Source organism: Pipra filicauda, unplaced genomic scaffold (assembly GCF_003945595.2).
Source record: "Pipra filicauda isolate LSUMZ 115617 unplaced genomic scaffold, ASM394559v2 scaffold347_size1265977_pilon, whole genome shotgun sequence".
NCBI classification, from domain to species: Eukaryota; Metazoa; Chordata; class Aves; order Passeriformes; family Pipridae; genus Pipra; species Pipra filicauda.
In genome coordinates this window covers 156864-181311 of record NW_024104473.1, presented here as the reverse complement: position 1 = coordinate 181311, position 24448 = coordinate 156864, and the positions used below count along the sequence as shown (strand labels likewise).

Here is a 24448-nt window from a genome sequence, read left to right as displayed (position 1 = left end):
CCTGGGAGCAGGAGAATGTTCCTGTGAGGATTGACTGACAGCAGAAGTTGTGAGGTGACTGGGGGGGCTCAAAGGGGCACCATGCAGTAACTTGTGTCTGCTGCTTCCCTCCCCTGTCCCCAGCCAGTGTCTTGTGGAGGGACAGTGGCTCTCTGTTTGGAGAGAATTGCTGGCAGAGGTGACCAAATTGCTTTTGTGTAGGGTGCCCTTCGTTACATCCACTTTCTCACTCTCTTGGCCTTCTCCAAAGGGTGTCCTGTGTTGTTCCGTCTCTTATTGATGAGATAAAACTTTTCCTTGTTCTCCTACAGGGCTTCCCTGTTGCCACAATTTTGTAGCTGTCTTCTGAAAAATCTCTGGGGGCAACACACTGCTGCACTTGTAGAATCATAAAATCCCCTGAGCTGGAAGGGACCCACAGGACCATCCAGTCCAACTCCTGGCCCTGCACAGACACCCCAACAATCCCCCCCATTCCTGAGAGCTCCTGGAGCTCTGGCAGCCTTGGAGCTGTGCCCACTGCCCTGGGGAGCCTGGTCAGTGCCCAACCACCCTCTGGGGGAAGAATCTTCTCCTGAGATCCAACCTCAACCTCCCCTGACACAGCCTGTAGATCCTTGCTTTGCTGGCACCATGTTCTTCCCAGTGTGGATGCACCTGACCAGCCACTCACATTTCTGTGTGACTGATGTGCAGATGCATCCACGTTTCATGTTGGCTTAAGCAGGAATGCAGATGGAAGAGAAGAATTTCAGAAAAATATTAATTTGCCATAGGAGTTCAAAGTCTTCCCCCACTCTGTGGATTACGTGGTGTTTGGGACAGTAGCTGTGATGTGAAGAATTAGGGATCGTGTTTGATTTGGATTTTGAAGCTTTACTGTGCAGTGTTCACTGCAACCTTCTCAGTGACAATCAATTAGTTTCCTAGTATTTTTCTGACGCTGTTTTGTTCACTGGAGGTGTTCAGGGCCAGGCTGGGCTAGTGGAAGGTGTCCCTGGGCATGGCAGGGGGTGGAATGAGATGATCTTTAAGGTCCCTTCCAACTCAAACCATTCCGTGATTGTGTTCCATCAAACCGAGGAGCTGCAGCTCTCTGAAGGTCGTGTTCCTTCCGTGCTATAGCATCACAGCTCTCCCACCCCTCCCCAGTAACAATAGTCATCACTTCAGCCCTTATTTTCTGCTCAGAGATTGTCCCCACTGCTCCTTCTGCAGCAGTAAATACCAGATGTCATTTACAAGCTCAAGTAGCAGCCGCGCTCTGATGTGTATTTGTTAATGTAACAAATCCCTTGGAGTGGCTGGATAGTCATTTCCATCTGGACTCCACTTTCTAAATATTTTTATCATCTCAGAGATGTTTACAACTGGGTAGTCTTAATATTTATAGTAGTTGTAAAAGAGGCAGGAAAGCGGGTGGGAAATTTTATGGTTGGAAAAAATGACAGTCGATGAGAATTTTGCATAATTAAGACATGTGGATAATGTTCGGAATCAACTATCGACTTCCTGGGGTTTAATTTCAATGGAAATAAAATTCTGGGTTGACAAAACAAGCCTGCACCTCTGAGACAATTACTTTGGAGGGCCTGAAACTTCTTGGGGTTAAAATGTGTGGGAAAAGTTTCACATAAGAGCAGTTGTTTTAGTGTCAGCTGAAGCCCACGCTCAGAAAGCTGAAGACACAAATCTGACAGCTACGAGTAACTGCAATATTATAGTCAAGAATAGTTAAAAACCCCTTGAAGCTTCAGCAGTTACTGTAAAATTTAATCATTCAGTGGTGTGATAAGTGTATCTGCACTTTAATGCTGTGAATTTTCCTTGCAAGTGCTGAGGAGCCCAGAGGAGCAGATAGAAAGGAAATAGATAGATAGAAAGGAAACTTTGGTGTAAATTTAAAATACTTCTATTACCAAGGCACTGGATGCATTTAAGCTTTGCATATTTATTCTACCACTGGCAGTTTACCTGTCAGCTTGAGTACAGAGAGAAGTCTGTAATGCTTTAAGACTGACTTTCCTTAATTACCAGACATTCCAAAGGAGAAATAAGTGACTCAAAAAGGATATAAATAATACTTTACGTCTCCAGTTGTGCCAGACCTTCCCAGAGGATGAACTGTGGCTGGCCTAAGCTGATGTTACAGTCATTCCTGAGATTGAATTTAGGGGCTGCAGTGCCTGCAGCAGAAATCCCAGCTGCTTGGTTTGGAAGTAAAACCCTTGGATTTGCTTTTCTGTAGATTCTATTTATGCTGAATGTTTCCTTATTTCATCTCAAATGCACTTCAAAGCTTTGCACCCCCCTTCAATGATTTCATTGTGAGCTCAGTTTATTCTGTTTCTTTACTTGATGTTACAACACACCAAAGTGACTTGAGAAAATGCCACGTGAAAACAATAGGGAAAAATAACCCCTAATCTCTGCTCCTTTATTTCAGTGTTTATGGAAACTGTTATGGCAGATGCACGTCAGAAGCAAATGCCCTTTTCATCTCCCATATTTCCACTGGAACTGCTGTTTGGGACAAATTTGGTCTCTAGAACATGGTCTCTCTTTTTATTTCCAAACAGTTCTTATTATCTGTCTCTGCACGAGATAAACTCATAAGTTAAATTTCTCCTATAATCACTAAAGCCAGTCTGTGGTCATTATAAATTTATTGATGATGTTAAATTAGATATTGGGAGGAAACTCTTCCCTGTGAGGGTGGGGAGGCCCTGACACAGGTTGCCCAGAGAAGCTGTGGCTGCCCCTGGATCCCTGGAAGTGTCCAAGGACAACTTTTGTAAAGTAAGAAAAGGCAAAACACGAACAAAAATGTTTCCACAATTTTTAGAAATTCTATAGAGAACAAGGATTTAATTACTTTTGAAATGTCTTTAAACAAGAAGAGGAAATCAAAACTTCTCTACTTGTGCTAAAAGGAAATGTATTAAGTGTATTTTTACCATTTTTTTAATTATGGTGAATTTGATAAGTACTAATTTATTTTCATAGATTTATGCTAAGTCATTATTATGAAATATATCTGGTTCTAAAATAGGGCTATAAACACAACCCTTTTGCAATAGGCAATGATTTAAAAGTGTTCTCTCCCTTAGAAATCAAGGCAAATAGTAGAACAATGGGGCCTCATTTCTTAGAAAAGTGTCCTCTAATAAATAACAACAGAGATAAAAAGTGAAAGCATCTCTTCTGAGATTTTTTTGCTGCTCGTAGCAGTAAATTTTTCTCACGGATCCTGAAGTGATAGGAATAAGAGTTTGAATTATTTTGAATGGATTTTCTTCACTTTAAAATGTCTTCTTTTTTTTTCAGATTGCTTCTATTGCAAATAAGCAGGTGCTGGGCAGTTTAATTACACCAGAAATAATTATATTATCCTATCCAGCATTCCTTAGATCACACTGCCCTCTACAGATACGAGCATTAGTTTTCAGTCAAAAAGCAAAACCACGTACTGGAAATCTGTTTAAGATCCAGAGCAAGAAAAGACCATCATGGGAAAAGTTTGAAGTCCATCAGGGATTGTTTAGGGGCATCCAGAGACTTGGATACGTGCAAAGAGACTTCAGAAAAATTGATTGTTTTTTCCTGAGCTGCATCCAGGGAATATTGGGGTTACAGGGGAAGCATCATCTCCTTCAGCCCTCAGTTGGGCTGAGAGAGGAGGCTGGTTTGTCCCACACTGAGGCAGCACTGGCAGGGAGTGGCTTACAGGGAATTCTGCTGCAATCTGAGATATGGATATAGGTCACTATTTCTTTTTCTTCCTGGTGGAGTAGTGAGTTGTGAGGTCATCAGATTTGGTGTAGTTGGAAAAGAAGACTTGATAGTCCCAGTGTAATGGACAGAAGCAGATGATGGACAAACATCACACCAAAGCAGAGCCACGTCGAGGCTTCTTAGGGGGAAGAGCTGGGGAGGATGAGGGACAGGGAGAGGGAACCTGGGGGAAGAGATTTGGGCAGGGGTTACAGGACACTGAGGGGATCACAGGATTGTTAGGGTTGGAAGGGACCTCAGGCATCACCCACCCAACCCTCCCCCCACCAAAGCAGGGTCACCTGGAGCAGGGGACACAAACAAGCATCCAGGTGGGTTTGGGGTGTCTCCAGACAGGAAGACTCCAGGCCCTCCCTGGGCAGCTGTTCCAGGCTCTGCCACCCTCCACGGAAAGAAGTTCTTCCTTGTTGTGTTTTAGTTTATGTCCATTGCTGCTCATCCTGTCTCTGGGCACCACCAAAAAGGGTCTGGGACCATCCTCTTGGCACTGCCAGATGGGCATTTGGATTCTGTCTCTTAACATCCCATAAACTCTTTCCTTTGTGTGTGAGCTGATGGGGTGAAGGTGGAAAGGCTGGGATCAAACCTGGCCATTTGTCCCCTTCAGTGTTGCCTGGAGCCATTTCTGTGCATTGGGACAGGGCCTTTCCAGCTCCTTTTTTCCCACCTCATTCTCCACTTGTTAAGAGCTTGAGTTACACTTGAGTTCGTGGTATGTTTAGCTGGGATGTCCTGTACATTTTAAATCCTTTGCAATCTCCAGTCCTTGGGGAAACACTGGAAAACCCATGAAAGCTTGAGTTCTTAACTCATATGTACTGGGGTTTTTTTGGTTTCCCTGTGTTCTGCACAGATCCTGATGAGTTTGAGAGGATCTATGAGCCACTGGATGTGAAGAGCAAGAAGATTCACATTGTGGACAGTGGGCTGACGTTTAACCTGCCATACCCCCTCATCCTGAGGCCTCAGAGAGGCGTCGATCTCATCATCTCTTTTGATTTCTCAGCAAGGCCAAGTGATTCCAGCCCTCCTTTCAAGGTAAGTAAGACAGACCATCCCCTCCTTTGGGGTCAGGAGCTCAAGTTGACTCAATTGTATTCTTCCAGTCATGTTGTTCCCACATTTGATGGTCCCAGAAGGTGCTGCTGTAGCTACAACACTAGAATATTTCTTTCCACGTCAAGCAGAATAGTGCCCTGTGTCTCAGTTCCTGTTTACATGACTTACATGGCACAACTAACACAAAGAAGGCTATTTCAAAGGAAGGAAATTCATTTGAAGTAGTTGTTTTTATGGAAATTTTGCTTTCATGCTGATTGCAGAGTTTTATTTTATGTCAGTATTAAACAATGAAGTCAGTTGTCCTTGCCCTGGTGCTCTAACTCTGTCCAGCTGCTCCCTGTGTGCTGTGATGTAAATGAATGTCATCATCCTGCAGAAATGCATCATCTTACTCACTCTGGTATTGCTAAATAACCTCTTGGAAGCAGGGCTAGCTGTCCATTTACATCTTCCTGGGATCATCCCAGCACTGGTGTCAGCAGGATTCTTAAATCCGTTCAGGCCAGAGCAAAACGGCACCAGAATAAACAGGGAGTAAATGACACGGTTGTTTTGTGTAGCAGGTGTGGAAAGCACAGCTGTGCCTGTACAACCTGTGCATCCACAGAGCTCCTTCTCATCCCAAAGGCTTGACATGGGGTCATTTTGGTAACTGATACAGAAAAAACAGCACTTCAGAGGCTACTGTGAGGTTCTCACTTGGAGATACGGTTTAGTGGGCACAGTGGGTTGAAGGTTGGACTTGATGATCTTGGAGGTCTTTTCCAAACTCAGTGATTCTGTGATCCTCAAAAAAGGCCATATTTATTTCAAAGAGGATTTCAAAAAGAATTTTCAAGGAAGCCCAGAAAATATTTCTGTTTGAAAAACAACTGACGTTGCTTGTTGCTTTACAGACGAATTCCAATTAGAACAAACAGATTATTTTTTTCCTTCATCTTAATATTGAGGATGTTAGAAAATAACAGCAGTAGCAAAACGAGCTCGAGATCAGTGTTGTCAAATGCAAAGACAAACAAGTTTCAGGAGAATAAAAAGGAGTAATTTCTGTAATCTCTAGATCTCTTGGGGCTACTGGGAAAAACAGAGCACTGAGAAGAAAGACTCTTCCTAGTGCTGAGATCCTTAATTCCTTTTTTCCTTAATTCACTGAATCCCAGAGTGTTTCTTCCTTTAATATTCAATTTGCATAAGAATATATCTCCTTTTTTGTCATTAATATTTTCCCCATCAGCTAAATTTGCTGACACAGCACTGCCATCTTCTCTGAAATCTCTTTTTCCTCCCTTTTTTAACATTCCACATGTGGACCCTGTGCAAAAGGCTGTGTATGGTCATCCCTGTTACTCTTACCCTACACATTGTCTTCATCAGCAGCAATTTTTTGTGTCGTTTTGGGGACCATGGAGAGAGATTGGTTGGAAGTCAAGTGGCATCCTGAGGAGTTTTCTCTAAACTGTAGTTTTAAAAAGGCAAAAAAATCCTTTGATACAAGAAAAATTGGTGGGAAAAAGATATAGTGCCTTTGTTTTCCTGAAGCCACTGTTGAAGGGGATGGAGTGTTGTTCCGGAGGCACAAAGAGGTGTGGAAAAAGAAGAGATGTAGTCCAGAGGCAGAGGCTTTGTGTTCATGGCTTCAAGGCCAGGAACCAGTTGTGTTTGCTGGCTGTGTGTCCCACTGGTTCTGCTTGCATTGCAAAGAGCAAATGCCACTTCAAGAGTGGGCCTGTCTCTATGGTAGCACTAATATTGTGCTTTGCTGGGGAAATTAGCCAGCTGAGCTCAGTGACTCCACTCTTGGTTTATCATTTTGCACCCACTATCTTTTAATCTCCTGCGTATCTCAGACAGTCGCCCGAAGAAGGGTCCTGTTTCATTGAAAACCACGATTAAAGTTGTTGACCTTCCCTCTCCCTCTCACACACCCTCATTGCATGCTCTTGAGTCATTGTTTACAAATTATTTTGTTTACTGAGTTGTCATGAGGAAGAAAAAAGCCTGTTTTCCAGCTCTCTGCACTCGGTGTGCTTTCAAACGCCGCTCTGGGCTGTGATGTGACTCTGAGCTGAACAATGCACAGCCTGGTGTTTGTGAACTCTCCTTGGTTTCCATAGTGCTGATACTCCATTTGCAGGTCAAATTAGGGATGGTTTTCCCTCTGTAAAGTCACTCCAAGTTTTGTGGGCCAGACCAGCTCTTTGCCTGCCATGAGTCAGTGCTGGTGGTGGAGACTGAGAGGCTGAAGGAGGTGCTCAGTTTGCCACTCTGGGTCATCAATCAGAGATTGATTTGATCAGTCCTTCATATCACAGAATCATGGAATGCTTTGGGTTGGAGGGGACCTTAAAGACCATCTCATTCCATCCCACCTTCTACTAGCCCAGGTTGCTCTAAGCCCCATCCAACCTGGCCTTGGACACTTCCAGGGATCCAGGGGCAGCCACAGCTTCTCTGGGCAACCTGTGCCAGGGCCTCCCCACCCTCCCAGCCAACAATTCCTTCCCAATATCCCATCTAACCTGCCCTCTGGCAACTTGAGACCTTTTCCCCTTGTCCTGTCCCTCCATCCCTTGTAAACAATCTCTCTCCATGTTTCTTGTAGCCCCTTCAGGCACTGCAAGGCCACAATTAGGTCACCCTAAGCCTTCTTTTCTCCAGGCTGAACAATTCCAATTCTCCCAGCCTTTCCTCGTTGGAGACATGCTTCCTCCCTCTAATAATCTTGGTGCCTCCTCTGGACTTGTCCCAACAGCTCCATGTCCTTCCTGGGCCCTGAATAGTTTATTAATTGCTTCTACCAACCAGTTTGCCCCATGTCTCTCCAAAACTCCTCACTTTTCAGTGGATGCTTTCATGCACCTGAATCTTTGTATCTCTTCAGGAAATTCTGCTGGCTGAGAAATGGGCTCGAATGAACAAGCTGCCTTTCCCCAAAATAGACCCCAATGTGTTTGACAGAGAGGGCCTGAAGGAGTGCTATGTGTTCAAACCAAAGGACACCTCTTCAGAGAAGGACTGTCCCACCATAATCCATTTTGTCTTGGCCAACATCGACTTCAGGAAGTACAAAGCTCCAGGTGAGCACAGTTTCTGCTGCTGAATCCCTGTTCCTTTGGAATGCCATGGTGGTTGTGCACCACAAATGTTTTGGCTTTCAAATAACTCCCAAATGTGTCTGCAGCCCTGAGGGAATCCAAAAGAGCCATTCCAAAATCAGGTGGTGGATGATCAGACCTAACATTTTGCTGGTGTTTTTGTGTTTGTTCTGTGCAGGAGTTCCCAGGGAAACACAGGAAGAGAAGGATTTTGCAGACTTTGACATTTTTGATGATCCAAATACACCTTTCTCTACCTTCAACTTCCAATATCCCAACGAGGCTTTCAAGAGGCTCCATGACCTGATGGAGTTCAACACCCTCAATAACATAGATGTATGTTGGGAGGGTTTAAGGGTTGTTCAGTGGGGGAGTGGGTGATGTGAGTAAAACCCTAAATATTCCATACAGGCCTTTGCTTCAGTGTTTGCCTGACTTTCTCATTTGGTTCTTGTCTTGTTTTTGCCATTTCACCATCCCAAACCATTCAGAGTAACTGAGCAAAAGGGGCTTTGGGGACTGGAGACAAAATGTTTAGGATTTTATACTCAGATTTTTAAGCATGTTGATTTTTCTAACTGGAAAAAGAGGAAATTGGAAATTTCTTTATCAGTTGCTGATTAAGATTTATTACTGATTTCTTTATCAGTTCTACTTCTAACTCAATAATAATTATTTGTAATTGATAGTAGGTGCAACACGACATAGTGATCCCAACATCTGCAGAGTGACAAGTGTAAATGATCACCCCAGATAAAGACACAGGGAGGGGATTATCAATATAGTAAAGAAAATGGTTACATCAGGACAAAGGAAGCAAAAGTAAAGATTCAATCATTCTCGATATTTATTTTTTTCTTTATCCTTTTTTAAATAATAATAATTATATTCTATAATTATTTTTATATCCTTTAAATATGGATTTTCTCAATGCTTTGATTTACCCTTCTGAATTTCATTGGGACTCAAGTGTAAATGCTGTATTTACACTGATTTTTTTTTTTTACACACATATTTTTGTGTGACTTCTTTGACATTGGTGGCCTCCCTCATACCTATATTAACCACATTAAAATCAGTGTTTTATACAGTCAAGTAAGAGGGATTGATGAGTTTTATTAAAAATACTTTGTTCAATGGTGGAGCAGAGTTAAAAATGGAAGCAAGAGTTGTTCCCATCAGAAGGGGCTTTATCTGTCAGTTAATAAATATTTGTTGTGTGGCTTCTTTGACATTAGTGGCCTCCCTCATACCTTTGTTAACCACATTAAAATGAGTGTTTTATCCAGTCAGGTAGTAGTATTTTTAATAAAATTCATAATTTTTAATGGAGTTAAAAATGGAAGCAAGAATTGTTATCATCAGAAGGGGCTTTTTCTGTCAGTTAGTAAATATTTGTTATGTGCTTTGACATCAGTGGCCTCCCTCATACCTTTATTAACCACATTAAAATCAGTGTTTTATCCAGTCAGGTAATAGTATTTTTAATAAAACTCATCATTTTCAGTGGTGGAGCAGAGTTAAAAATGGAAGCCAGAGTTGTTCCCATCAGAAGGGGCTTTTCCTGTCAGTTAATAAATATTTGTTGTGTGACTTGATCTCGTACCTTTACTGACCCCATTAAAATGAGTGTTTTATCTATTCAGGTAATAGTATTTTTAATAAAATTTATCATTTTCAATAGAGTTAAAAATGGAAGCAAGAATTGTTATCATCAGAAGGGGCTTTTTCTGTCAGTTAGTAAATATTTGTTGTGTGACTTGACATTGTTGTGTGACTTGACCTTGTACCTTTACTGACCCCATTGAAATGAGTGTTTTATCCAGTCAGGAAATAGCACTTTTAATAAAACTCCTCAGTGCCTTTGCTCAGTGGTGGAGCAGAAGCAGGGGTTTTTCTGTGGGTCCATACCTGTTGTTCCCTGCATTCCAAGCTGTCCCTGTGTTGCAGGTGATCCGGGAGGCCGTGCTGGAGAGCATCGAGTACCGCAAGGAGAACCCGTCGCGCTGCTCGGTGTCCCTGAGCAGTGTGGAGGCCAGGAGGTTCTTCAACAAGAGCCACCTCAACAACAACCACACGTAGAGGCCGTGCCCGGGCCCTGCTCCTGCCCCTACAGCTGGAGCCACAACCCCTCCAGCAGCTCCTCGCCCGCTCCCCCACACCTTGTCTTGGGACTTCTCGAGTTCCAGTATCGTTTTGTACTGCTGTTTTTTTAAACTAAACACATTTCAGTATGCTGAGATCCTGATTTTAACAGATGCGCAGTTAGGGTTTTTTTTTTTTGAGATCATCGGGTTCAGGGTCTTTTTTTTTTTTTTTCCCTCCCTTATAAAATTGTAAACATTGGTTTCTTTTGGGGGGGTAATTGATTTTTAATTGATGTAAACTGGGCGTAGCTTGAAAGGTAAGATGGGATTGGAAAGAAATAAGATTGAAATCCACCTTTCTGCTGTTTAACAACGTCTGTACCACGTAGCAAAACCCCAGACCTCTTACATTTTCTTTTTTGATCCTCCAAATTACATTGCTTGAATCCTTGAGCTACTGGCACCTGCGTGTTAAATTATTGTTAGTTTGTGTATTCCTGACCAAAATGTTTATACATAACTTGACAGTGATTTTTGCATTTGACCATGACTGAACCATCACATTTCTGCAAAGGGACAGTGGGAATGTTTACTGGGGACGGATAAAATGTGCCCAGGTAAGAATGTGAAGTAGTTCATGTCTTAAGGGTTATTTGAAATAATATTTTTGAGTCCTGTAAATAATAAAAGATGGTGCAGAGCCACAGATTATTTCAGTCCCATCTCAACAAGTGTTGAAGTAACTCTGCAAACGCACAGAAAATGTAGTGGCATCTCCAAAGACTTTAATTGCTAAAATCTGTAAGTCCACGGGAAGGGAAGTAATTAAAATGCATTTATTTTAACAGCCACTGCATCCCAGAATCCTGGAATGGTTTGGGTTGGATGACCTTAAAGCTCACATTGTTCCACCCCTTGCCATGGGCAGGGACACCTCCACTATCCCAGGTTGCTCTAAGTCTACATGCAGTGTTCTGTGATTAAATAACATTTTCTGCATTGATCAATAGGTTTTATTTCTGTTTGAATTAGTGCATGTTTAAAATCAAGCAAGAAAATGAAAGTAACTTGTCTTAGTGCTGCATAATTTAAACATTTTCCATGAATTTTGGAATACAGGAAGGAACTGGTACCATTATATTATTGTAATATTTTCTTTTTAATGTTATATTTCCCTTTGGGAATGTAATATTTGTATTTTTTATTTTATAATATGTACCTACTCTATTTTATGGAAGAGTTTTATCATGCTTTATACAGTTTGTATTATCACAGAGTTATCAGACGATAACAGATAAAACTATATTTGCCACCTGCTGTTTTCAGCCAGTTTATTTTGATAATTTCTGTGAAATTTGCACTGTTATTGTGAAGAGACGTGGAACAGCTGGATGGTGTGGGGCAGATGACACTGTGGGTAATGGGTGGTGGGTCTTTGCTGCCTTTCATCTTGGATTTCTTAAAAAGCAGGGGAAGAAGGGAAGTTCCTCCGGGCCTGTTTGGATCCAACGACTGATTCTGGTCACTGAAAAGCAGGAGCAGGTGCTGCTGTGGGTTGCAGGGACATCAAAACTGGTGGTCTGGACTGTCTGTGGAGGGGTGACAGTGTCCCCATGTGCACTGAGCTCTCGACCCGCCACTGCTGGGACCTCGTGGGGTTGTTGGTGTGGGGGTTCCCCCTTTGTCTGTGTGCCAGAGCCCCCCTTCCTCTGCTAAAATCATTCAAAACCCCTCGTTCTAAGGTTTTGCCCAGAGAAGCTGTGGCTGCCCCTGGATCCCTGGAAGTGTCCAAGGCCAGGCTGGACGGGGCTTGGAGCAACCTGGGCTAGTGGGAGGTGTCCCTGCCCATGGCAGGGGGTGGCACTGGATGGGCTTTAAGGTCCCTTCCAACCCAAACCACTCTGGGATTCTGTGTTTTTTCAGACATGAGAAGTGGTTTGGGCTCCCCAGAAGCTCCTTTGTAAATTAATAGCTGTGATTTCACTGCAGTCTGCAAAAAAAAGCCTCTGTTAAATCTGCATCCATAAATTTCAAATGGAAAAATCCATCTCTGTATGATCAGAAACTTAGAAAGGGGTTCTTATTTTGTTCTTCAGCAGAGCAGAACACTGGGCCTTACAGCCTTAGCCATACTTTGTATTAAAAGTAATGTGAAAAGAGAGGAATAATGCAGGAATAAACCTCTTCTGACACATGATGTGAAGCCAAACACGCAGAGTTTTCCCTTGGCCTAGAAAGTTAGTCCTTCATTTCTCATTTCCCTCCCTTCAGTCCCTGGTCCATCTGGTTTATTCCTGCAGTAATTTTTTCCAACCAAGGGTACATTCCCTAGGAGGCAGTAAAAGGTGAGTTTAGAGAATGAATTATTTTGGATGTCAGACCTGACTTAAGGTGCAGAATGTGGAAGGTGCTTTCTGCCCCAAGGGTATGGAAGTGCCACCAGGCAGGCCTGGAGTGAGTGGGAAGGACTCAGTGTGGTAGGTAAGCTCAGCTCTGCTGGGCTCTGTCTCACACTAAGCTTGGCCCTGAGCTCGTGTTCTTTCCCTGGACCTTTTGGCAGGCTCCAGCTGCTGGGATAGACGTTGGGAATCTCTGCTTGCCTTTTTCTTCACCAGCAGATGCTCAGAATAAAATCCCCTTGACCTGACAAGTGTGAGAGCACCGGAGCATTGACCTCGTGCTTGCAGCAGTGAGAAGAAAATTCCTTTTGGCAGGGGATGGTTCCACAGCCAGTGCTCTTCCTCATTCCCCTGGGCATGTTTTGTCTGTGGGATGAAACTTAACCAGTCGGCTCCTACTTCTCTGTGGATGCTGATTTATTTTTTTGCTAGGATAAGCAGAGGTTTCAAAGGGTGAAACCATTCCAAGGCTATATTAGAGAGCAGTTTGTGGAAGGGCTCCCAATGTGTGTAATTTTTCTTGCTCAGTTGCTGAATTTGTCAGTTATCATTGATCAGGAACAATTCCTGTCCCAGAAGGATTGTGAATTTGATAATGTCTCCAGATTATTTTATTTAGTCTTAAAAGATAAGCACAAAGAACTTAGATGCAATGTGCCATAAAACTCAGTTTTTCCACAGCTTCCTGTTCATTCTCCTTGTTTAGCAACCAAAAAAGGATATTCCTCCCCCACTCCTTTTGTTGGGGTCTTTACTTCACATTTGGGATGGAAAGATAATAGTTCCACAGCATCTCCCAGGTGTCTTCTTGGACACTTGGACTGTAAACTGGGTTATGAGTTTCGGTTGAGTTTTATACTTACCCCGAAAATATAATTTAAAAAATGAAAAATTTTCTCGCTATATTTTATAAAGGCTCCTCCAATACATGAACTGCAAGGTGAAAGAAGCACTTGTATTTACATAACTTGTGTTTCCTGAAGCTGTAAATCCCCCCCCATCACTCTTACTGCTGTGGCACTCACTGGGACAGGTTTGGGTAGGGATGTGACTCATCCCATTAAGTTCCATCCACCAGCCCTTCTCACGAGAGGTGAAAAGGAGAGGCTGTCAGGAATTCCCCATGGCAACACAAACATCACACTGCTGTGCGTGCGAAGGGCAGGCACTGGGACAAGGAAAGGAAGGGAGAATCCTTAACAACCTTTAGACAAACCAAAACCCACGAGATTGGATGCAGTAGGAACAGGAATTCCTTATGTGGCCATTTAAGCCCCACAAACTTGGCTCAAGCAGAAATTTGGCAGCACAGGCCAAGCTGAAAGACTCCAGGTCTCTAGGTTTTATCAGGAAATGTTTGGGAATAGAAGTGCCAAAGCAGGCACTCCCAGCATGAGCTGGGGGGGATCCTGGTGTGAGAGGATAGACCTGGGTCTCAGGGATGGCAGAAATACAGCTGGGTCCCAGAATGGGTGGGGGCAAATGAGGGGCTCTAAGGGGATGAGGCTGCTGGGTGGGAGGGGTGTCTGATGTCTGCACGGTGGGGGACCATTCAGCAGTGCTTGGGACTTCTCCATGGTTCCATCTTCACCTGGAGTCAGCAGCCCCATTCCTGAGGCCATCCCAAGACCTGCCAGAAAAACCTCAGTGAATTTAACACAGCCCAACTTTGTACTTTTGCCTTTAATCAGAAAAATGCTCTCCCAGTGCATCCTCCTTGAAGGCTGTGGCCAAACTGGTCACGGAAACCTGAGGACTATGAGGTGATTTTGGCTTTTGGGTTTCCCTCAAATTCTCATCCAGATGTGTATTTTTAACCAAGTCAAAAGTGAGCAGGGAAGAAATAGGCAACTCTGATCTTATTTTGGGTGTGAAACTGTAACTTCTGCCACTGCAGAACAAACTCCATCACTAAGACTGCATCTCACAGACCTGGACGTGTCCAAGGCCAGGTTGGATGGGGCTTGGAGCAACCTGGGCTACTGGAAGGTGTCCCTGCCCATAGTAGGCAGTGGGATGGGGTGATCTTTAAGATTCCTTCCAACCCAAACCATTCCATGTTTCTATGATTCTAAAGTGATACAGTTTGTTGTCATTTTGTAATTCAGCTTTATTTCTGTTCCCCATCAGTTTTGGTTTTGATGGAATGGTGAGGATGGATGGCTGGGCCAGCACTGAGTGCAGGGGATGGGGCTTGTGTAAGTCAGGTCAGGAAGCACTGAAGGCGAGGAGGAGGCACCTTCTGCATCCCACTTGTGCCTAACACATTCCAGACGTTTAGTTCAGGGCGTGTGCTGGAAAACACGAACCGGAATCAACGTGACGACTCTAAAAGAAAGAGGGGGGAGTGTTTTGCCAGCGTGTTTGGGAAGCAGAAACACTGATGCTTTGCAGCTGTGGATTTAATGCCATTCCTTCTGGTCTGGTTTCATTAAACCCCAGGGATTTGCTCCAGGACATTTTTGTGTGACGGTCAGACCCTGTTTATCTAGTCCTGACAGACACAGACCCAGCTCAGAGAGCTGAGGTTGGGTCTGAGCCGGCGGGTGTGGGTGGGAAGGTCTCTGTGCCCATCCATAGCCCCGGGGCTCTCCCTGTTGGCTGTGAACTGTGACTCGTTAGCCAGTCGATTGTGTGGTGGGATGAGGGATGTGGCAGGAGCAGAGGCTGAAGGGAGGGAGGTTTGAACCCAAAATGGGATCTGTGCTCTGGGCAGTCCCCAAAGCTTGTTTCTGGAGTCCCGCCCTGCCGCTCACAGCTGAGGATTGAGGCTGGGAAGGATCAGCCCCCGGCAGCCTGTGCAGGGTGAGCACATTCCCCTCGGTCCAATAAAGCTGGTGGAAAACACCAGTTAAGTAGTTTTGCCTCCAGTAACCTCTCCCTGTTTTGAACTGATTCTTTTTTGTCCTTGCTGAAGCTCCTCTTGCAAAAATAGTGGTGGCTGAGCTGGACAAACATGCACAGAGTGCACAGGAAGGTGGTAACCTGAACCTTGCATGTGGACTTGAAGAGAATTTGCTATTTTAAATTTGATTTCCTTTCAAATCAGAACGAGGAAGCAGAGCCCAGTAGTTGGACCAGGTCTAAACAGCTCAGTTTGGTGAAGTGTTAATGTTTTACCCCAATGTAAAATCCCAACATTTGTGTGACGAAAGCAAACTCTCCTGCTCTGCTGTGTAATGTAATAAATGTCAGAGTGAAGGATTCAACTGCATTGAAATGGCTTTTCATGATTGCTCAGATGTTGTAAGATGCACTTAACAAAACTGTGTTGGCTTAAAAGATGCTCCTGAATCACAGTTTTCTGATGGCAAATCCTTGCAGTGGAAAAAGCCTTTACTCATATTTTCCCAGTTCCCTGTGTGGTGGGACACCAAGGAAAAAGCTCTTGCAAAACACAAAACTTCATCTTATGAATCCACAGGTAAGAGCCAAGCAACGGTATTTTGGCGTCTAAATAAACACGGGTTGCTTAGGAAAAATAACAATAATTTGAAAATCCGACTTTATCTCTCAGGAGAAGGAAGAAACAGTGCTCAAGTGCCTTCCTAATGCTTTGGGTTCTTGGGTGTTCACATCCCACCCAATTCCCCCTTGCTCCTGTGGGCTGGGGGGCTTTAGCAGAGCGATGGAATCCAGAGCAGGAAGGGCAGTCCCAGGGATCAGTGAGCTGCTCTGCTGAAACCTGGGCAAGTTCAAGCCTCCCCCAGCACACAGAGGTGATCAAGCCCTTCCCCAGGTGCTGAATGCTGTGATGTATGAGCTCACTAAATGGGGATTTAATGACTCCTGAGATTCCTCCTGGATGCACAAACATACTTTTTGCAGGACATTAAAACCTCTGAGCAACTTGGTTGTCCCCCAGCTGTGACCAAATCAGTCACATCAGACACAATCAGCCCATCAAGCTGAAAAAGGGCTAATTAACCTTGGGACAGAAATTATTTACATGCAGAACTGAACAGGCTTCAGTCTTCCTTTAAAGTAACGAATGGCTGCCAATTTGTCACCAGATTTTTTTCATCAATCTCACCCCCAAAACTTTATTTTTCTGTTTCTCTACTTTTCACAGGTAATGCAGTAAAAATAATTGTAAGTCTACTCATTTCTTTTTGCAGTATAACTCTGTATATGGATACAGGACAGTAATTGTTGAGCAGCTTTGTGTTTTTAGGATGCTCTAGGTAAGGTAAAGGAAAACACGGAGAAGACACTGTCTCCATGCCCTGAGCCTCTGAGCTTAACCTGGTTCTGCTGTTCAAGACCCTAAGTTTAGTTAGTTAATTCATGGTTAATTGCTAAGTGATTTACATATCAGACCACCCACTTCCTAGAGGTTCTGTGGCTATAAAACCCTGTGCCAGCCCTGCAGCTCATGTAAGGAGCAGGGACAACAGCCTGTAAAAACAAAAAGAACATTAACCTCTGCTTGTAAAAGTAGGAAAATTCAGATTTCCAGTGCTTTTGTGGTGCTGACAAACCAAGGAAGAACGGTTGGCCCTTTCTTTTATCTCGTAGGAATTACAGTAACTCAGTGTCTGCCCAAGAGAGTGACCTTGGCCCTGTGGTTGGAAACTGCAGTGTGTGATCCTCACGTGTCTCCAATATTTTGCTCTGTGCCCGTAGGTATTTTCAGCTGTAAAGACCTAAATAAGTAAGATAAATGGTTGATAAATTATGTATCACTCTGGTCTGAGTAGGCAAGAAAGAAAACAAGACTCTGTACTTGGACTTAATTTTGACATGTAAGGATTTTATATGCAACATAAATATACATATATTTATAGCAGTTGTTGTTTAAAAGGGACAGACCAAACAAAACATTTAAAATATGCCAGATTTAACAGCAGATAGTGAAGGAACTCTGCTTTTTGTGGCTTCTGGGCAATGCTTTCTGGGTGTGCTCTACTTCAGTACTTCCACTGTTGTTGGCATTCCCCACATTCATCTATAAAAATCTCGGAAGGGTTTGGGCTGGGAGGGACTTTAAAGCTCATCTCATTCCAGCCCCCTGCTTTGGGCAGGGACACCTTCCACTAGATAAGATCTCTTGTTTGTTATTTTAGAGGTCTGTTCAGGTGCAGTGTGGATTATTTACACGCACTGATAATGTAATGGGAGGTTTGATCTCAAAAATCCCTGCCACTATTTCCTAAACTTGCTTACTCTCATCTCCCACATTTATTTCCCCTGCTTCAAAACCTGTGAAGGCCACAAGGTTGCACACACCACCTCTTGGGCTTCTGGGGCTTTTTGCACTTTGTAAGCAGCGAGTGAAAATCTCAAATATCTACTTTGTCAGAATTCCATAGTAAGGGGAGTCCCACAGACACAGGGATGAGGGAAGAGCACTGGCACAGGTTGCCCAGAGAAGCTGTGGTTGCCCCTGGATCCCTGGGAGTGTCCAAGGCCAGGTTGGATGGGGCTTGGAGCAACCTGGGCTGGTGGAAGGTGTCCCTGCCCGTGGCAGAGGGTGGAACAAGATGGGCTTTAAGGTCCCTCCCAGCTCAAACCATTCTGGGACTCCATGAAGAGCAAAAGGAATGGAGGTCAACCGAGCAAGAGAGAATAAATGTCATCCTTTCTTCCCCTCACATTGCCACAGGCACCCCTCTCTAAGAGCTGCACATCCGTCAAAACACTAAAAAATTCCTCCTTTTCTTGGCTGGTGGCACTTCCAAGCTCCTTGATCCCTCAGCCATACTGGAACACCAATTAGCCCCCGTGAGTGCAGCATTGTTTTGAGTCTTTAACCCAGAACTAAACAAACTTTTAGTTCCTTCTTGGTTAATATTTACCCACATGAGTAAGGCTGTGATTATTTAACGGGTTCTCTTGTAATAGTTACCTGCTTTATTTTGTCTTCCTGACAACAAATTGCAAAGTCCTGAGGCTGGAAGACAACTAAAATATTGTATCAGACTGTGGCTCATATTCACCTGGATTCTGATTAAAGACAATTGCATCAGGGTCTGTATTTTTATCCAAAATCGCCTCTCTCCAATTAGTAGATAAATTTGTTTTGGAATTCATCACATAAAGCCATATTGAAGGTTGTTTTGGAATTTGGGGAAACTTTCAGAACTGTCTAAAACCTACTTGAAATATCTCCAAAGGTCATGAATTTGTAAGGGTTAGAAATTTTAACAATCCATTTGACGCTTCCTGGTTTGAGAATTAACACAGGATATTTTTCTTTGATGTAAAAAGCAAAAAAGGTTCCAGCAAAAGTTTTGTCGGTGCAAAAACGGTAACTTTAAGTTCCACTTCTGGGAGGTCTTAATTCCATATTCTTGGTAGGAGTTTGAGCACATCAGGCACTTGAGGGTAAGGCCTGGTGCTGAAATCCCACGTTGCTGAGGTTCTGCAAACATTTAAACCACAGCGAAGACCATGGAAGGAAAAACAACATATTGAACTTTTTCCTGAGTTACTTTTACAGGTCCTTGAGGATGAGGCTGGTTCAGCCACGTGGACAACAGTTAGTGTGGCAGTGAAAGTGTTAATTAAGGTCAGATTTAGCTCTAAAATGGACAGTGATGTGGGAGGAAATATGTCATTCCAGGCACTGTACAGGCTTTTCGTTCTAGCAGTGTTTAAATTCATTTTTGGGAGTAATTTGAAGAAATTTGGGAGTCATTTGAAGAAATTTGTTGATCTGTTCCAGTGCTTGGCACTCACAATAAATGGTATAAATAAATACAGAGCACGCACTGGGTTGGGTAAGAGGTTAATTTTCCTGTGCTTGAAAAATCTCATGGAGAAGACGGAGAGGGCTCTCCTAAAGTAATTTATGCTTAGGAGAAAAATGTGGGAGACAAAGAAAGTGGCAGAGTTTCCCACTGATTGCTTGCTAGTAAGCAGATCAAGCAAATTGCAAAGGCAGCTGGAGGTGACTTTAGGCATCAGTCAAAAAAAAATGTGCTATAAGGAATAGGGGAATGGAATAGGCTTTTGCTGTATTAATATATACATGAAAAGCTCCCTTTTCAAGTGAAATAATTCAAGCATATTGTTAAGCTTCACGGGGAGAATAAATATGTTCTTCCCTTTGCAGAGTTTCCAGCACCTTGCTGGCAAACTGGCTGCTCACACCTGAGCTGGCTTTGAGCCTGTTGTCATCCTGCTGTTTGGTGGAGAGGGCAATCCAAGGGGGAAAATGTACCCCGTGCAGGCAGGGGAAGAGCCTGAGCAGCAGGTTGAAAAGCCACCCGTGGGCTTGGCAGGAATGATGTGTGAAGGAAATGCTGCGTGGCTGGGTCTGACTTCGCTGCTCTGGTGTCTTGCTGCTGTTGGGCCATGAAAATGGTTTAATTAAAACACTCAGCACTCCAGATGGAACAGGGCTTTAAAGTAGGTGGATACAGCACGAATTCCAGAGCGTGAAACCTCCAGGGCTCCCTTTCCCTCTTCAAGAGACAGAAGAGGGTCCGTTGTGTTCAGGGCAGGACGGAATCTCCAGGAGTTGTCTCAAAACACCTTTAAATATTGGTGGTGTCCACCCCCATTTTTTTCTGACAGCTCTGAGTAATCATGGAATCCCAGGCTGGTTTGGGTTGGAAGAGATCTTAAAGCTCATTTTATTCCAACCCCTGGCCATGGGCAGGGACACCTTCCACTAGACCAGGTTGGTCAGGCTACAAATGTAGACAAATACCATTTAATAAAGTTATTAAAAGATCATCTTCAGCTCCTTTCCCTTGATAAAACCATGGGGTGGATTTACAGGATGCTTTCCTTGCTACTAATTGGGGTTAAGCTTAAGGTATCCTTCATTTGCATTCAGAAAAGCTTTAATACATCAGCTATAGAAAAATCAGCCTATAATATCTTCACATTACATTATAATATATATATAAATGTATCTTCCAGTTATACACTTTTATATCTTTTTTTCCAGCTGTATCAGTCTTAGCTCTCTGTCAGTGACTGGGTTCTCTGAGGAACTGGCTTATTAATCTCTCAAAATGCTGCAAATATTGTGTTTATTTGTAAAAATCTGTTTTAAAATGCTTATAATGTCTTGTCCTCAGTGAAATCTCTTGACAGTGAATTTCATAGACAAATTTTAACCAGTATCTCCCCACAGTATCTTTTTTTCTGTTTCAATGTATTGTTGATCAACAGCTTGTGTTCGTATCATGAAAGATCAAGACTTGACAGACTTGCACTTTGGGTCTTTTTAGCTTTGTAATTTATACACTAAAAGGTTTTTCTCCATTCAGCAGTCTGTGCTCAAAGTGTGAATATTGTATATTTAATTCTCGCTTTAAAGCTGAGAAATTTCAGCTTAATGAAACTGAAAAAGGGACTGAAAATGTGATAGGAATTTTTGCTATGGAATTTTGCATTTACTGGGTCCAAACGTTCTTGTAAAGGGTTTATAAAACTGAAGCTGGGGCCAGTAGAAGGAGCCGAGGGTCTGTCTTGAATAAATCAATCAACGAGGATGTGGGGAAAGAACAAATGGGTTATTTGGGCTGGTCAGGGCTGCAGTACCTGAGCTGCAGGTGATTGGAGGACGAGGAGCTGGAAAAGCTGGGAATCGAGGCTGGAAGGGGCTGTCCCTCTTTTTATAGTGTACCAAGAATCTGCCAGGTTGCCATCTCTGTTTCCACCCGATCCTGGGCGGTTCCCCCAGTTCAAACCAGTCCCACAGGCAGCATCTGCTGGTTTCCCGGCGCCACCTCTTGGTCGTTCCTCCTGCCGGGCTGGAAGCTCGTGATTTCCACACTCCCTACTCACTGCACACCGGGCTTTTCCAGGAAATAGTATTAAAGTAAGTGTAATGCAAAGGAGAACGGGACATTGCTCAGGGTTTGGTTGAAAGCAGAGCTCTAGAACACGGGCTTCAGGTGGCTCGTTCCTGGGAAGGTTGGCGGCAAGGATTGCAGGGGTCGGTGAGAGCTGGATCCTGGTTCCTTGATCTCAGCACATCTTTCTGCTCTGGGGGTTCCCTGTACGATGCTGAGATTTGAGATTTGAGGGGAGTTTCGACTGGTCCAAGTGCAAGGAGCTCCACTTTGGGGTCAGGGCAGCCCCAGAGATGAGTAAAGGCTGGGAGGTGAACTCCCAGAGGGCAGCCCTGGGGAGAAGGACCTGGGGATTCTCATGAGTGACAAGCTAGACACAAGCCAAAGGTGTGTGTTGGCAGCCCAGAACCCCCCGTGCCCTGCTCTGGTCCCACAGTGTGGGGATCCCACAGGGGGGAATTCTGCTCCTCTGCCCCTCAGGTGAGATCCTCCCCTGGAGAGCTGCTCCAGCCCTGGGGAACAGCACAGGAAGGATGTGGAGCTGCTGGAGAGAGTCCAGAGGAGGCCCCGGAGGTGCTCTGAGGGCTGGAGCCCCTCTGCTCTGCAGCCAGGCTGGGAGAGCTGGGGAGGGTCACCTGGAGAAGAGAAGGCTCCAGGGAGAGCTGAGAGCCCCTTGCAGGGCCTAAAGGGGCTCCAGGAGAGCTGGAGAGGGACTGGGGACAAGGGATGGAGGGACAGGACAAGGGGGAATGGCTTCCCACTGCCAGAGGGCAGGGATAGATGGGAGATTGGGAAGGAATTGTTCCCTGTGAGGGTGGGGAGGCCCTGGCACAGGTTGCCCAGAGAAGCTGTGGTTGCCCCTGGATCCCTGGAAGTGTCCAAGGCCAGGTTGGACAGGGCTTGGAGCAACCTGGGCTAGTGGAAGGTGTCCCTGCCCAGGGCAGGGGGTGAACTGGATGAGTTTAAGGTCCCTCCCAACCCAAACCACCCTGTGATGATTCTGTGATGATGATGATGATGGTGTCAGGTCTCCTGCATCTGAACATGGGACTGATGGAAGGGCTCTGCTCTGGGGTTCTGCTCTTTAATGAGGAAAGCCATGAAGGTGAGGGGCAGTAGCTCATTTGGAACATCCCTGCAGTGTCAGCTGGAAGTTTAGTAACATCATCCAAGGAAATAAGAAATACCTGCCTCTCTGAAACCAGTTCCAAAGCTGCCCCTGTGAACCCCACATTTGTGAGCTGAAACAGAATTAAAGTTTTGGGTCAGATCACGTTTGTCTAGTTAGGTTTTGTTGATGTTTTACTTTTGATTATTATTTTTGTGGGTTTTTTTTTTTCCTGTGATTAGCCCATGCCAGATTTTCCAGACAAACCCACTATCCCCTTTAGAGAGACAGAAGTCTGATGTGAAAACATCAAAGGATGGCATTCAGCATCCTTTCCATGAACTCACAGAAGCACAGGTGCAGTTCTCCACTGCCTTTCTTTTCATTCCTCCAGACTCTTACACAACTGATTAAAGTTTCAGTAACTGTTTAAGACAATGCATTCCTGTTCCTTTGTTGTTTTCTCAGGAAAGCAGCTTTCCCAGCATGGTACCTGTTGGAGGGTTTTACAGGAGGGTCTGCCAGCCCCCTTGGCATGTGGAGAGAAACCTGAGCAGATGGTGATGGCTTTCCCAGGGGATCCTGCCTTAACACTTGGATGAAAACTCATTCCTTAGTTCCTTCCTGTTGAGTGGCTCTTGGGAGTGTTATCTGAGGGACAGATGAAAGAGGTCTGTGGAACCACAGGTGGGATGGCAGGGGAGTGTTTCAGCTGAAAATGAACCTCCCTGCCCTGTGCCTGCAGTGTCTGAGCCCTCCAGTCTCGTCATCCTCTGAGCCTCCTCATCAAAAAGGTTCACCTTCCCCTGCTCTAAACCTTGATGGACTTCACTGACTAATTAAGACACTCGTGCCTCTGGGCCACTCTCTACCTTTAAAGGGTGGGGATTGCAGCATAATTAGTTGTGCTAATGAGATAAATTACCATTTTGCAGCCTGTCTGAAGTCCTTGAAGAGAAGCAGGAGTAGAAGGAGTTAATTGCTGCTGCTTCTTGCAACAGAGATTTGTGCCTCAACGCTTCAGGAATGACTTATGGTCTGCCTCTGTTTGCAGGTTTCATGATGCCACCCAGGATTAGCTGATTTTTGCCATTAAAGGGAGATAAAATGATAAAACTAAAAAGCAGTCTGTAAATTCCAGCAACAAGGAGTGCCAAGCTCTGCCTTTTGTAATGGATGGGACTTGGATATTTTTATGTTCCTCTTTATTTGCAGTTTGGCTGTACCCGGGGGAGACAACATTAACTGCCAGGAGGTAGAGAGGGAACAGTGCAACTAATAACAACATGGGTTTATAGGATTGTGGGATGGTTTGGAAAAGCACAAGGATATTCCTTCATATCAGTCTGTTTTAATCAGGTATTAAAGAATCATTAATGAGAGCGAGAAAAAGTTTTGAAGGAATGGATTAAGCTGCACTGATGAAAATCCGGTGTAAATACTCCCTCCATGTTAGAAGGAAGACGTTTCTTATTGTGAGGGTGGGTGGTGAGGCCCTGGCACAGGTTGCCCAGAGAAGCTGTGGCTGCCCCTGGATCCCTGGAAGTGTCCAAGGCCAGGTTGGACGGGGCTTGGAGCAACCTGGGCTGGTGGAAGGTGTCCCTGCCCATGGCAGGAGAGTTGGAACTGGATGAGCTTTAAGATCCCTTCCAAACCAAACGACTCTGGGATTCTGTGAGTTGACCATTCATCACATCTGAGAAGAGTGGTGGATTTTACAGCCAGAAGTCTGACTCCAAAAATTCCATACGGGCGAAGATTCCTCCCAGACAAAAGGTGCCAGGAGAGAAAGCTCTTGCTGCCCACGGAGTGCCCAGGCTGGCCCAAAAACTGCACCTGAAACCCAAAGGTTCCAGGCTTTTTTTCCTGGGGAGAAGGGCTCCAGCAGCAGCCTGGCTCGGGGGCAGAGCAGCCTGCAGAGGAGCCCACACGCCCCAGGCAAGGCAGCAGTGAGTGGGGCGCAGGCTGCTGTCCCACAGGGGGGTGCAGCAGTGGACAGGGGCTTATGGCCTCTGCCCCCCAGTTGCTCAGGCCTTCCCACAGCCTGTCCCCTCAGGGCCTCCTCTGCCCAGCCTCCTTCGCAGCCTCCCGCCACCCACCCCCTCACGCATTGCCCTCGCTGCTTCCCACTCCCTTGTCCTGGCAGGGC

General features: G+C 44.7%; 1 protein-coding gene across 2 annotated transcripts in view; it reads left to right on the top strand.

Moving 5' to 3' along the window:
- The window catches only part of PLA2G4A (phospholipase A2 group IVA), a 61984-nt gene extending 51742 nt beyond the window's left edge, over positions 1-10242 (top strand). For both annotated transcript variants that reach the window (XM_027749412.2, XM_039384357.1), the window contains 4 exons: positions 4649-4833; positions 7739-7934; positions 8131-8288; positions 9903-10242. In XM_027749412.2, the coding sequence (XP_027605213.1) occupies positions 4649-4833; positions 7739-7934; positions 8131-8288; positions 9903-10034 (671 nt within the window). In that variant the 3' untranslated portion in view covers positions 10035-10242. The remainder of the gene's footprint in view (positions 1-4648; positions 4834-7738; positions 7935-8130; positions 8289-9902) is intronic.
- Positions 10243-24448: the final 14206 nt, after the last annotated feature.